This window comes from Erpetoichthys calabaricus, chromosome 8 (genome assembly GCF_900747795.2).
Source record: "Erpetoichthys calabaricus chromosome 8, fErpCal1.3, whole genome shotgun sequence".
Taxonomy (NCBI): Eukaryota; Metazoa; Chordata; class Cladistia; order Polypteriformes; family Polypteridae; genus Erpetoichthys; species Erpetoichthys calabaricus.
Window position 1 is genome coordinate 160,659,874 of NC_041401.2, and position 15,811 is coordinate 160,675,684.

General features: G+C 40.6%; 1 protein-coding gene across 4 annotated transcripts in view; it reads left to right on the forward strand.

The window, feature by feature from the left end:
• The window catches only part of vwa5b1 (von Willebrand factor A domain containing 5B1), a 166,077-nt gene that overhangs the window by 57,826 nt on the left and 92,440 nt on the right, over positions 1-15,811 (forward strand). For all 4 annotated transcript variants that reach the window (XM_051930362.1, XM_051930363.1, XM_051930361.1 and 1 more), the window contains exons 8-9: positions 2,413-2,589; positions 11,844-11,954. In XM_051930362.1, the coding sequence (XP_051786322.1) occupies positions 2,413-2,589; positions 11,844-11,954 (288 nt within the window). The remainder of the gene's footprint in view (positions 1-2,412; positions 2,590-11,843; positions 11,955-15,811) is intronic.

The following is a 15,811-nucleotide window of genomic DNA, read 5'->3' on the forward strand; positions in this document are numbered from 1 at the left end:
CTTAAATTCCCAGAGACCCGGTCTCCTCCCATATATAATGCTGACTGAGGTTGATCCCCATTCCATATGAAATATTACTTTGATGAAGGCCACACCCATTTTCATCTCTCTCTCTCTATATATAAAATGCAACATCTGTCTGTCTATCTGTCCGCTTTTCATGAGAGAAATACTTAATGGATTTGATTGTTTTTTTTCTATAATTCGCTTGAAAATTCTGCTTGATTTTGCGACTTCTGTCATTGTGCTATCTATCATAGTTCACTTGTGGTAACGATTTATTTGCTCCAATCCGAGAGGCACGCAGAGGGCTGAGGGGATGGGGGCAGGGACCTCCTCACCCACGCACCAACCTCAGGACGTGTACCTTACCTCCGTTTAGCTAGCGAATCAGAGAACTACTCCAGAGCAGGATTTGGGGATGGCAAGTGGGGCGACTCCCCCAGGCCCCGCGCCTAAGTGTCCCGTTCGAGCTGATTTATCAAGTTATATTCTCCAGTATATATATATTTGAGATACTACTAAGAGGAACCCTTTTAAAATCCCTCTTCAAGGTCAAATTCCGTACATGCACGTCTTTGAAAACATTACCATAGTCCACCTTCATCGCCCGAAAAGGGTCGCCAGTATAATCCCATCCTAAAATAGGTATAGCCCATTAGTCGCTGGGTTGGCTTCTGCTTTGATTTGGGAACAACTGATGGCTTGTCGTATATGACTCATTTGTGTCTGGAGGGCCTACCATTGTTTCTTAGTCGAGTCTTTGGTTCAGTTTGCTACAGTAGGTCTCGTTGAAACAGGGCGGGAAGTGTTTGGTAGTGGAATGCGCAGCAACATTTTATTACTGGTTTAGCTGTATTGCTGTCGACGCCATGAGTGGAATAGATTATATCGTTATAAATAAAATGCATTATTATTATTATTATATTTTGATAAAGTCTGCGTGTTATCTTGCAAAAATGTAGCCAAATACTGTAAGGAGAAAATCCGGTGTATGTTAACATTATTTTTACTAAATTCGTTCGCAAGTTTATACAGTCCACACATACCTCTGTGTGCGGTTGGTCAGCCCTGCACACGCCTAACAGATTTAGATCGGGTTTTTTTCGATAATTTGCTTGAACATTCCGGTTGATTTTGCGACTTCTCTCATCACACTAAGAATCATCGTTCGCCTGCAGGAGCGATATATTTGCGCTATTCCGAGACAGAGGCTGCGGGCCGAGGGAATGGGGAAGCGTGATGTCAGGAGTAGGGAGCCAAGCAGGGTCCTCCTCACTGTCTGTTTCACTACTACACACAGGGGACGGCTAGTATCTAATATAATTTAACTTGTTATTTTATCTTTTTTACCAAGTGAGCCTCACTCACAAATTTCTACATCACATGTAGTGAGTAGGACCAACACCCCCCATCCATGTGAAGAACATTAAGCACGTTAATGTTCTTATGTTCCTGCCATGGTTAGACTTGCTTGGTAAGGGGAACAAGGGTGTGACTGCTTGGTGGATGTGAGGAGGGCTGGGGACAACAAGCACTGATCACTGCTTTAATAGCAGGGGTCGGTCGTGGCCATATTTTTAAGGAAGATCAGATTCTTCATTTGTGCCGGATGTGACATTTAAGTGACATTTGTGTGTACGAAGCTGGAGGCTCTGCTATCTTTCTTATTTCCAGATCATTCTGTGATGAGGTCTGGAGGTTTCACTGCTCATTAGATGCAGACGGTTGACTTCTACACTCTGCTTTTTTTCTCTTGTATTGCAGATGACCCTAAATAGATCAGCTGCAGTGTTACTATGGCAATACTTGTGCGCAAACTTGATTGGCTGCATAACCGAGAGGAGGCTTTGTCTTCTTTTTACAGATGGAATCTAACTGGCTGCAGGCAGGCCTCCTCTTTGGGGGCAGACCCACCAGCCTTCCTGGGAGTCAGCAACTTTGGACCAAACCATTTGGGATAATAAAATAAACAATCCATTGAACACGACATGCACTGTACACACTTGCACCCGAGTGAGCCGACATGACATCTCTTTAGAGAGCTGTAGAGTAAGAGACCCATGCCACCTTTCAAGTTGCACAGACAGTGGCTTTAAATTTGTAATTTGGTTTTTCAGGTTAGTTACGTGCAGCAAAACACAAACAGCCTTCACCAGATATGAACTCATCCCAGGTGGCCTTAAATTAAAGGAGATAATTTCATTCTGAATGTCAAATAGACACATGGTTATCCTTTTCTCTTACCTCCCCATTTAGATAAATCAATTTCCTTGCTCTCAGATCACCTGTTACCCGTGACAGCGTCCACCGGCCGTTATCCATTAAACACTGAGCTCCAGCAATAAGGTTGTGGAGCAAACCGTGTGCGGCATGGCTGCACCTTTCACCATCTGTCTTTGTAATTCACAGGCAGAGATCATCCGCAAGCGTCTTCACAAGGACATTCTCCACCACCCTGTGGTCATGCTTAACTTCTGCCCCGATCTGAAGGTGCTACCCCAGGACCTGAGAAAGGTACAGGGGGAGTTTGTCTTCCTTATTGATAGAAGCGGAAGCATGAGCGGAGTCAACATCAGCCGTGTGAAGGTGAGTGCTGCCAGTACTTTGTGGTCCCAGGAAGTAAATGGTACATAGTTTGCCAAGTCTGAGGGTTTTCTTTAGTGTCATGGTGGACTGGGATATGAAGAAGCAATAAGTTTATATGTTTAAGTGTGAGTTAGCCTGGAAGGGGTTGTGTAGTGTGTGTGTGTGTTTAAAGCAGTAGAGGTGAATGTATGAGTGTGTGTGTGTGTTTTGATGAGTAGTATCCCAGTTGTCCTCTTTACCCCAGAACCAAAAAAGCAACAACGCTTGAGCAAATACACGTAAAAGGATCACATGAATATAAAGAAGAACACAAAGCAGCCAATCAAAACAAACTAAATTAAACTTTCACCGACCCTGACTATTCCAGATCCTGTCAATCAAGTAGGATGACATGTCCACTTGTCCACTCAAGCCACAAAAACTCTCACCCACTCTCCAGCCATTGTTACTCTGCCTTCAAAGTACTGGACTCACTATCTCCATGCCCTCAGTGCCGATACTCTTATATTGAAAGACTATGTCACATTAATTTTTCTGTTTTCAGTCTCAGTCTTTTACATAATCATAATAAGTCAGGGGCAGTTGCAGCGCACTTCTGTGCCTTCCAATCATGTAGTGCAACTCATGACTCAGTCCAACTAGTCTGCGACTTGCTGGTTTGATTTTATCTTAAATTATAGGGTGGGTTCTTGGTGCATGAGAGTTGACAACCAAGGAGTGTTCACCTGGAAGTACAATGTATATGACACAGAGACAAGTATAAAGAACATGGATATTTTAGACCTCACAAACAGAAAAGAGGCTCATCTGTCTGATCTGTCTGTCTTTGGGTTTGTGTTAGGGAATCAGAATATGGATGGAATTCTAGCAAAGACAGAGAGAACAGAAATGCAAACCAGTGGTGTTAGGAGGCACGATCTACTATCTACTGGAACACTGAAGCACCCGAAAACAATAAACAGTACACACCTTCAATGCAAAGAAATGTGTGCCATACTATACCTACAGTGGGTTTAGAATGTATTCTGCACTTCACTTCACTTCACTTTCTGCACATTTTATTGTATTGTAGATTTAATTTTAAATGGATAAATTTGCCATTTTCGCCCATGAATTAACACTCAATAACCCTTAACTGCAAACTGAAAACAAACTTTCAGAAAGTCTGGGAAATTCATTAAAAATAAATTGTGAAATCTCTTACACATATAAATCTTGCGGACCCATAATTTAGTACCTTGTAGATGTATCTTTTCTTTGGCAGCAATAACAGAACCTTCTTGGTTAAGTCTCCACAAGCTTTGCACATCTGGATTTGGACAGTTTATCCCATTCTTCCTGGCAGATCCTCTCAAAGCTCAATTAGATTGGATGGAAAGTGTCTGTAAACTGCCATCTTCAGGTCTCTACACAAATGTTCTGTAAGGTTTTGGGCTTTAGCTGGGCCATTCAAGGATATTCACAGACTTGTCCCAAAGCCACTCCAGTATTGTCTAGGCTGTATGCTTTAGGTCATTATCATACTGAAAGGTGAACGGTCACCACAGTCTGAGGTTGCTTGTACTCTGGAGCAGGTTTTCTTCAAGGAACTCTTGATATTTCACGGCTGGAGAAAAAAACAAAATCTGCAGGGGTTCCGAGGCCATGAGACCACCAAGCCCCCACTGGGCATTCTACCTAACATAAATAAATCTCAATCAGTCCTCATGGTTTTCAGGCTTCATGTGGAAGAATTAGACGATGATGGTCATGTGGACATCTGGCCTTCAGTCCATCAGTGTAGGGACATCACGGCGCTTTGATTGGGTGGTGGTGCCACATATCGCCACCACAGAAAACCAGAAAAAGAACAGCAGAGAAAGTAGGGGTTAGAATGGATTATGGAGCCATGAAAAAATGATAATTAAATGAATATACAGAATATCAGGGTTAAACTGAAATGAAGCTATGAGAAAGCCAATGTGTTTTTAGCAGTTTTTGAAAGTGCTCCACTGTATTAGCCTATCGGTAAATTATTCCAGATTTTAGGTGCATAACAGCAGAAGGCTGCTTCACCACCTCTTTTAAGTTTAGCTCTTGGAATTATACTTTCTTACCTCACTTTATATGTACAATGTGCCAGTAGGAGTGTCTGGCTAATAGAATAAAATAATTCAAGTTTTAAGTTAATATATAAAAGTTGTGAATTAACTTATTTAATCAAAATCAAAATGTTAGGTTGTGACAAATGTTTATGTACAGTAGATGCCTTTCCTTGACCATGTGTTTAATCTTCATTCTAGTCAGCCTCACCTATGGGACCTATGGGGTAATCACTGCATCTAGTGCAGTACACGTAGTTGTGCAATTGGTGGATTCAGAGTTACAACTGGAGCAGTGAAGGAAACAGTCATCATAAGGAAAAGGGAGTGTAGAAGGAGGGAACAAAATAAAAACATACATTGGCTTATTTACATTTAAATGTCTTTGTTTAGCAGACGCTTTTATCTGAAGTGACTTACAAGAGAGGTCAACAGAATCAAGCAGCATCAGTTTGGAGCACTGTTTGGGAACCAGTGTTACAGGACAAGGTTACAAGAATGAAGAGCTCAGAACAAAATGCAACCAGCTACAATTCCTAGGTTATAAAAACCTAACAGTTAATATCAGTTAGGCAGCCAAACAATATAATATCAATATAATAATATTATAATATATAATCAATATAATAATATCAGTTAGACGCCGAACAAGAGAGTCCTCCAATGCTTCTTAAACACATGGAGAGAGACAGAATTCCAAATTGAGGTGGGCAGCTTGGTCTTCCAGCTAGGAGCTACACATATGAAGAGTCTGGACTGAGATTTAATGCCACACAGAGTTTGTGTTACCAGATGCCATTCAACAGCAGAGCTGGTTGAGTGGTTGAGAAGGAGCATAGGACCTCACAAGTGTCCTCATATATATAGGTGCAGATCCACTGACTACTCTATAGGCAAGCATCAAGGATTTACACTTAATATGTGTTGCTAAATGGAGTCAATGTAGTGTTCCAAAGAGAAGAATAACATATGCCCACCACAACTGGTTGGACGCCTGCGGCAGTAATCCTGACAACAGAGAGGTGCAGTAGTACAGACATGACAAGACCAATGCCTTTGACCAAGAGTTGTGCTGCGTACTCTATGAGATATGGGCTAATAGTGAAGCTGCAAGCAACATGGACCCTGAAGGACAGCTTGTCATCAATCACCACCCCAAGGTTGTGTGCTGACTTGGGTGGGTGTTAGTGATAATGAACCAAGATGAACAGAGCTGGGATAACAAGAAGGTCCATCTTTGTCAAGTTGAGCTGAAGATGGTGTTCCAATATCCAGGTTGCAATGTCTGTGAGACATACAGAGATTGTAGCTGATGCCATTTTGTTCTTTGGAGGGAATGGCAGGTTCAACTATGTATCATCTTCTAAGCACTAATAAGAGAAACCATGGAACTGGATGATGGGGCCTAGTGAGGAGGTGAATAGGGAGAAGAGGAGGCGACCAGGCACCAATCTTTGGGGGATCTCCATGCTTGCCTGGTGCACCCTTGACATCTCTCCATACCAGGACACATGGTAGGTTCTGCCCAAGAAGTAGGACTCAGACCACCTGAGGGCAGTCCCAGTGATGCCAAGGTCAAAGAGGGTGGCAAGAAGAATTTGGTAGTTGGCTATGTGGAAGGCAGAGGAGGGATCTAGCAGTGTGAATACAGATGCCATGTTGATAGTTCTAGTAATGCGTTGACAACAGTAAGCAGAGCCGCCTCAGTGGAGACCCTTCTTGAAGCCTGTCTTGATTAGGACTGTAGAAGAAAGGAAGAGACCTGGTTAGACACAAAATGTTTCAATGTTTTAGGTAGAAATGAGAGGAAAGAAACTATAATTACTTACAGTACTTGAGATGGGTTGAGAGTGGGCTTTGTGAAAGAGTTGTTAGCGCCTGTTTGTGTGTAGTGAGTGTGGTGTTGACGATGTGTATAATTGCAGAAACAAGTGAGGGAGAGACAGTCTGGAGGAGATGTGACGGGATGAGGTCAAGTGGACAGGTCAAGTGGGGTCAAGTGGACAGGTAGTTGGATGACTGGAGACGAGGTTGACAATGCCAGTGGTGTAGAGAGGAGAGAAAGTCAAGAATGTTTAGATGTGTTCAGGGGAGCAGACTGCCCATTAGATGTAATGAGAATTGACTGCTGATGGCAGGCATTTTTTCCTCAAAAAGGTTTAAAGTCATCAACAATTAAAGAGGTTGTCACAAGGCTGGGGTCCCTGTTCAAATAATCAGATAAAGACCTAAAATAAGATTCTCACATCTGCCTAATCCAATTCAGGGATTTGGCAGCAATAGTTGCCAAGAAGGAATCAACTCCTGATAGGGTGCCAGTCTACTGCTTGGCCCACTCACTCACCCACCCACCCACACTGCGCTAATTTGGAAGTGTCAATTAATCTAATCAGCCTTTCTTTGGGGAGGGGGATTGGAATGCCAAGAGAAGAAACAGGGAATATGCAAACTCCAAACAGATGACGACTGAAGGGGGGAATTCAAACTTAGGACACTGGTTAATGTTGCTGCCTCACATGGATCAACATGAATAAAAATTTCAAATTTATTGTTACTTTTCCTTTTTTATATATTGATAGTTCTCTATTGCTCCGGTCCCATGCCTAAATCCTGTACACTTATCTTGCTAATAAAATTCTTTTTAGCCCATTTCACTCTTGAAGGCTATTCCAGGAATTTACAGTTCAGGGCCTCATATAATCCTGGGAATTTCCCAGGTGAACAATGCCAGATAATCGATATGTTGACATTGATGTGGGCAAAGCAATGATGTATATACTCTGTAATTATCTTGATGTTTATTTGTTTTGTAAGGTTTATTAATTGAAAGATGTCTACAAATTGGAAAGATTCTCAGCTATGGGATTTCTTATCCATCTAAGATGCAATGGAATTGGCTGAGCGGGGTTATCATCAGCTGCTATGGATCGGTGCCCTTTTTGTGGTGGTGAAGCAGCAGTGCAGCTGAGGCATGTGGTGCTCATATGGCATTGTGTGAGCTTTGTGCTGTCAGAAGAAGTAAACATTCATGAGGTCATGTCTTTGGAGTCTTGCTGCTTTGTATTGGATTTGCTTTTTATTTTTTTTTCTTGTCCACATCACTTTTTATGTCTCATTTATTTCTGTGTGACTTATGTAACAGTCACCTATGGGGGCTCATCAATATATTTTGTTTTAGATAAAAAAAAGCCGCTCTCACTGGTCTTTTGTGCACCTTTCAGATTCTCAGTAACTCCTTACCAGAAATGGAATGTGTAAAAGTGAAAAGCCCAGTGAATTCTTTGGATGGCTTAAACTGGGAATTTCTCAGTCTCTCTTTGTAAATAGTGCTTTGGAGATGACTGGAGGTGGATGGTGTGCACAGGGATATGTGTTCTGAGATTTAGAAATGGCTGGCACCGCTTGTGTTTCATGACTGTGGTGATATGCTATTTCTTGCTCCAAACTCTCATACTCCCACATACCTAGTAACTTCAACAATATCAAAACTGTAGGGACATCCCTAATTTATGAAAGAGTTTTTTTATTTTAAAAATGTATACAGCATAGTGTAACATAGCATTTAGGGTTAAGTGGAGCTGGAGCCTACCTTGACAGCACTGAGTGAAAGGTTGGAAGAAGCCCTGTAGAGGGTGCCAGTCCATTTCAGGGTCCTGATGCATCTGAAAAGTGCATCTTGATTCTTGAACTGCTTTGAATGGAAAAGTCTAATCCAGGTTTTCTCACATTTCAAAAGCATCAATAAACGTAATCCAGTCAGTTTCTTTCATTTAAATCAGGGGTGTCCAACTCTGGTCCTGGAGCCCCACAGTGGCTACAGGTTTTCATTCTGACCATCTTCTTAATTAGTGAGCCGTTTTTGCATGCCAATTAACTTGTTTTGCCTTTGTTTTAGATAGATAGATAGATAGATAGATAGATAGATAGATAGATAGATAGATAGATAGATAGATAGATAGATAGATAGATAGATAGATACTTTATTAATCCCAGGGGGAAATTCACATATTCCAGCAGCAAAAATATTAAATTAAAGAGTAATAAAAAATGCAGATAAAAAAACAGACAATAACTTGAATAATGTTCAACGTTTACCCCCTCTGGTGGAATTGAAGAGTCGCATAGTTTGGGGGAGGAATGATCTTCTCAGTCTGTCAGTGGAGCAGGACAGTGACAGCAGTCTGTCACTGAAACTGCTCCTCTGTCTGGAGATGACACTGTTTAGTGGATGTAGTGGATTCTCCATAATTGATAGGAGCCTGCTGAGTGCCCGTTGCTCTGCTACGGATGTCAGACCGTCCAGCTCTATGCCAACAATAATTGACGTCACTCAAGCCCCATAGTTGTTTCTTTTTCCTTAATGAGCAGCCAAGCAATAATGAAACACAAAACAAGCCGCCACATGACCAGCTAACCTGAAAATAAAGAAAGATGATGGTCTCGGTCATGTTGGCCTGCTCAGGTCACCAAAACATATTGATGGTGGTCTTAGAAAAAACAGAAAATCAAGAGAATGAGAGCAGCAACAAGTCATGATAGTCAATAACGACTTTAATTAACAGCAAGAATTGGCTTCTCATTAAGAATCTGATTGGAGTGAAATTGGCTGGAGTTTGATGTCATCTGTTAGCTCGTTTCACATCTCATTTCTGTTTGGCTGCCATTTAATGAAGAAATGAATCAATTCAGAGGACTGAATCCTTAAAAACAGGGCTATTAAAATGAAGGGAAAAGGAGTTAATTAGCAGTGAAAACTGGTCGCATATTAGGAAAAGGGTTAGAATGAAAACCTGTAGCCAGAGTTGGACACCCCCGATTTAAATAGTCAATTGTACACTTGTACACACTGATGGTAATTTAAGGGAAAGTACATCTAAGATGGAAGATGAGAAGCACTTCCTCATGAAAAGCCACAGGATTCTAGGACAGAACACAAAATCATAAAGCTGAAATAGGTTTTTAAAAAAAAGTCTGGGCAAGATTTTGAGGTGGCATAACTATTAGCTTACCAGACCTGCTTGATGGAATGAATAGTCTTAAACCTTTGGATACATTTTAAAATATTATCTATATTTAAAAATTGTATCTTCTACTGATGATTTCACCCTGCTGTCCTGTCCAGGGACTATTCCTGCCCTGCACCCTATATTTGCTGGGTTAGGCCCCCAGTTTCCCTGCAACCCTGATCAGAATGACGTAGTCCTAGAAGATGGACGGATGCATATTGGTTGAGTTTTGAATGGAGTGGACCACAACTGGAAAGAGAAGTCAAAATCAAGTGAAAATGTATAGTCACTCCCTATGCACAGAGATGTGCAGTCCATCCATCCATCCTTTGGAAATCCAATTTTTCTTGTGCAGGATTGTAGGCAGCCAGCCTATACTATCTATCTATCTATCTATCTATACAGTCAGCTACTTTATTTGCACACAGTAATTTACTTAAAGTGGGCAATACCGCTAAATCCCAGAAGATGTCACTAAATGACAAAGAGCTATGTTTATGACTAGTGTCTTAAGATTTTTTTCTGACTAGCGATTGCTAGTGATCTTTTGAGATTTTCTTGGCTATTTTATTATTTATTTTAATAAAAAAAAAATCATTTTATATAGTGTCTTTCTACAATCCACTTTACAGGTACAGACATATAGTATAATAGTTTTCACACACACATATATACGTAACATAAAATAGCATTCTCAAACCTAACAAATCCAATTCACAGTCAGGTGGCACAGTGGTTAGCACTACTCTCTCATGAATTCAATGTCATGAGGTCAAATCCCACTTCTTGTCCGTGCTGGTGTGAAGTTTGCATGTTCTCCCTGTGTTTGAATGCATTTTTCTTCAGGTATTCTGGTTTTCTTCTCAGATTCATTAAGACAATGAACAACAATTGCAGAATGGCCCCTGTGTGTGTGTGTGTGTGTGTGTGTGTGTGTGTGTGCGCGTGTGTGTGTGTGTGTGAACAGGAGTGAACTCTGTAATTTACTGACACCCTGTCTAGGACTGCTTCCTGCCTTGGACCAATGCTGCCAGGATAGGCTCTGGCCCCCTGCGTTGGATTAAGCAGGTTGGAGAATATAGAATATTACATTCTTTATAACTGGAGTACAGGGAAGTTAAGCGGACTTGTTCAGGGTTGCACTTTGAGTCAGAGATGGGACTGAACCAGCAGAATTAAAGGAATACTCCACCCAAAAATTATATTTTTTATATGTTAGTTACCACACATAAGTTGTTGTTTTGTGGAGAATAAATATAACAATATTTCTGATAGAAAGGTGACCAACACTGGACAAGAGAAAATGGTATCAAAAATGTCCATGAAAAAATCTCACGTTACTCGAATTGGACAAAGCACACGTCAGGTCATCCAGTCGTATGCTCACAATGTGCAAAATGCACGTATTTCTTGCTAAAATATTGTTATATAAATAACTCAAGAAAATGAATTTAATACACAAACAGGGAGGGCATTCACATGGGGTTGCTCTTTTGATATGATGATCCGCCTCTCCCCCGCACTTATTGGTCAAGAGTCCTGTCTTCAATTCAAAAGTGAGTGGAGGACCTTCCTATTAGTGGGACAACTTTCATTTTCCAGAGTTTTGCTAAAAAATACACGTTTTGATTATTGTGAACATATGAATGGATGCCTTGATGTGTATATTATGCGAAATGAGTAACATGGAATTTTTTCATGGACATTTTTGTTATAGTTGGCTGTTGTCAGGTGTTGGTCTCCATTGAGTCCTGTTTTATCAGAAACTATGTTATGTCCATTCTTTATGAAAACATGAGATTAAACATTTGTGTTGGCCATCACTACAAAATAAATGGAGTGAGTAACATAAAAAATAATTTTTGAGTTGAATACTCCAGTCCAGCCCCTTAGCTACTAGACTATTGCATCCTTTTCTTACTGCTGTAATAATATGTTTTTGGGAGGACCAAACTCTCTCTAGCCACATCTCAGGTGTTCTCACTGGACCACTTTTACCGTTAAAAGGTCAACCATATTCACTCACTAAATTAAAATGTCTACTCAGAACTTCTGCAGAAGAAAATGCAAAATCAAGATCTGTAGAGAAAGGGACTTACCTCGAGAATTGCAATTCCTTTCTCATAACGTTCCGGTCTGATGAACTCCTGCTTTTTGTCTCCCACAGGATGCCATGATTGTGATTCTGAAGAGTCTTGTGCCAGGCTGTTTGTTTAACATAATAGGATTTGGATCTACATTCAAAACACTCTTCCCTGCCAGTCAGATGTACCAGGACGTAGGTGGCAGTTTCCCTTAAAAAGCTGTTTCTATCCTAAGGCTTGATTTCTTCCTTGCTGACCCTTTTGCTCTGTCTGTCCCCCTCTACTTCTCTCGCCCTTTGTCTGTCCCTTTTGTTCCTTCTGTCCATTTCTTCTCTTCCTATCATTCATTCTGTCTATTTCCCACATCAACATGCTTCCTACTTTTCTTACCGCAGGCTCTTAATGTAATAGTTCCCAGTTTGCATATTTTTAGTTAATGTTAGAAAGGTTAGTAGTCATGATTCAAACACCATAGTTTTGTTTTGCATAATTTTACAAAATTGCCCCTAAAATTTGTTTAGCATGAATTTTCACAATCTAAAGATGTGTGAGAGAGAAGGAGAGGTTGGGAGCATGTGCTGATAGCTGCACCCACCACACGCTGAACCACCTGGATTGGGACCTGAGTGCAGCAGAAACTCACAGAAGTCAAATTTTGGTGGTTTTAGAAATTTTTCTGGGAAAGAAAATAAGGAACATTGCTTCATAAGGGCTGTTCCAGGCTGAAACCATTGCCTCCTTTCTTGGCTATACTCCAATGCTGCGCTGTCCTTCCATGGTTACTTCTATACATGTCCACGTATTGTCATTTACCTCCTGCACTGCCTGTCTGCCTGCACATTCACTCTGCTGGTTCTGTCTTGCACTGCTCATTTCACCTCAGAGATAGCACCTTCTGTGCTCACTATCTACATCTTCGTAAGCTGATCCAAGCCAGGATCCTCCTAGAGGCTCACCAATGTCCACAAACCAAAGCTAATGGGTATTAGCAGTAGAGATGCACCTTTGAAGTGCTTACAGGTGCCTCTCTTTCCATGCCTTGCACCGCAATAAATTATGCCATGCTTTGGCACTTGAAGAAAAACAATGCAGCATTATTTAAAGTAATGGTAAATTTTAATTTGTGGCGAAAAACTGTTTGTTTAGTGAATATTTTTACCACAAATTACATTTCAAGTGAATCATTTGGCTCATCAGTAATAATAATGATATTTCTTTTGTTTATTTTTTAAGTTGCCATCTTTATAAACTTTGTTTTATATTTTAGTTGCCATGTTGGGGTGTTTTTTGATTGCTATGGCCATATTGTTTGTAACAATGGCATCTGTTTCGTGCCATGTGACATATGATAAAGATAGCAACACACAGCAAGTTGCATCAACGTTTTTGGATTAAATTTAAAACAAATCAAGTTCTGTATAAAGATTTTGGTTAGTAATATACACATTTGTATGTGTATTTTAGTTTGTTTTATGCCTTGCTGGCATAAACAGTAATGTGAAAAGGTATTTTCCCCCTTCCAGATTTTCTCTATTTTTGCTTATTCATAACACTTAATTGTTTCTGATGTCAAAAACAAATTTAGTATAATCCAAAAGACAACCAGAGTAAATACAATACACAGTTTTTAAAGGATTGTTTGATTTACTGAAATAAAAAGTTCATCAACACCTATATCACCCATGTGACAATGTAACAGCCCCCTAAATTATAATACTTGTTTGTGCCACCTTAAAGAGAAACAACTGCAATCAAACACTTCCATTAACAGGAGATCAGTCTGTGAAAATCGCTCTGGAGACATTTTGACCCACTCTTCTCTTTTAATTCAGCCATATTAGAGGGTTTTAAACTATGAACTGCCCTTTTTAGGTCCTGTCGCAACGTCTCAGTAGGGTTCAAGTCAGGACTTTGACTAGGCTGCTCCAAAGCCTACATTTTGTTTGCCATTCAGAGGTGGACTTGCTCTTGTGCTTTGTGCTGCTGCTGCATAACCCAGTTGTGCTTGAGCTTTAGGTCACAGAGTGATGAACGGACATTCTTCTTCAGTACTATCTGATAAAGAGTTGAATTCAAGCTTCCCTCCATTATGGTATGTTGCCCAGGCCCTGAAGAAGCAAAGCATCCCCACACCATCACACTATCACCAGCATGTTTGACTGTGGGCATGATGTTCTTATCATAAAAAGTTGTGTTAGCTTTACACAAGATGTAACGTGACCCATGTCTTCCAAAAAGTTCTGCTTTTGACTCATCTGTCCACAGAACATTATGAAAGGTTTTTTTTTCAAATGTTATACAACCTTTACATCCCTCTTGTTCATCAATGGTTTCCATATTGCAACTCTTCCATGGATACCATTTTTGCCCTGTGTCCTTCTAATGGTGGAATCATAAGCACGGACATTAACTGAACTAAGTTCCGTAGATATTTGTCTGGTTCTTCTGTTACTTCTGGAATGAGTTTTTTGTGACCTCTTGGGAGTAATTTTGCTAGGTAAGCCACCCTTGAACAGATTTACTACTATTCCAAATTTTCTCCATTTGGAGATGATGGCTCTCACAGTGGTTCATTGGAGTCCCAGGATTTTAGAGATTGCAACTGATAAATTTCAGTAACTTTCTTTTTCAAGTCTTTTGGAAATTCTTTTCATCGCGGGATGGTGTGCTGCTTGTTGAGTTCTTTTAGCCAACTTCACATTACTGAATATGTTCTATTTACGTGATGTTTAGATTCAGTAGAGCAGGCAGCGTTCAATCTTGGGCGCGTCTAATCGTTATCATTTAAATTTGGTCCTTTGGTCGAGCGAGTAAGTAAGGGGGAAATCACTTTTTCACATTGGTGAGATAGGTGAACTTTTCTTTCATTCAATAAATCAAATGATCATTTAAAAACAGTGTATTGTGCTTAGTTAGATTGTCTTTTGCATTACACTACATTTGTTTAGAAATCAGAAACAGTTTTATGAATTTGAAAAATATTAGAGGAAATCGGAAGGGGGCAAACACTTATTCATGGCACTGTAGATTTTCTTTTTTCCACTATTTTAGTTTTATCTATTTATGTAATGCCACTTATTTGTCCTCACTCACATTTGTGACACCGTGATCATAACGGGGTAAATTCACACCACTGTCAGTCTGTGTTATCCCTCATAACATCTGGTTAAGTGTAGCATGGTTTGCTTCTTTTTCAAGTAGAACCCAGTACTAGGTTTGCTTCTGGCTTTATAACTCTTATTTATGCCCACGACTTCTGCTTAATGTCTTGCCTTTTGATTTCTTGTTGTCTGTTTTTGTTTTTTTTTTTGGATTACCCAGCTTTAATCCATTTATGCCTTTGACTTTGATATCATCTCAAGGGCTTTTCATTGTCTCACAATAATCTTTGGTCACTTATGAGTCTCTTGACAGTTAATATGTTTGGCTTGGAACCTTTGGCTTTTGATATTGAGACTTTGATTTTCTGTTTGCACAAGGGGGCTCCGCCCCCTGCTCACTTCGCTCGCCTACCCCCGGTGTTGGGTATCTTGAAACACATTAGTCGAGCTCGTTCGTTTTGGAGCCGTGCCCGCTTTGCTTGCGGCATTTCAGACGCGCATTGTAGGCGTCTGCGTCAGGGCCGCTGCTGGCCAAATGGGTGCCCTAAGCAGAAATTGACTTTTGTGCCCCCTCCCCCAAATATTAGTTAGGCAGCCGTAACAGAGGTGAGGGCACGCGCGTCATCACATGTGCTTAGCCTACTCTGCGTTCACCGTAAAATGCAAGATATACGTTTATATTTTTGTTTATTTGTATATGTATATTATTAATATTAATGTATTATTATAATATATAAAAACGATTTTTTTGAGCAGCTGGGATGGTGCCCCCCTGGGAGTTGGTGCCCTACGCAGACTGCATACTCTGCGTATAGGGAGCGGCGGTACTGGCCTGCGTTCATTGATTTTATCCAGGCGGGCTCGTGTTTGTATATCCGCCAGTCGAGCTTGTTCATTTTGAACCCGTGCCTGCTTTGCTTCCGCAGTTTCAGACGCATGTTGTAGGCGCC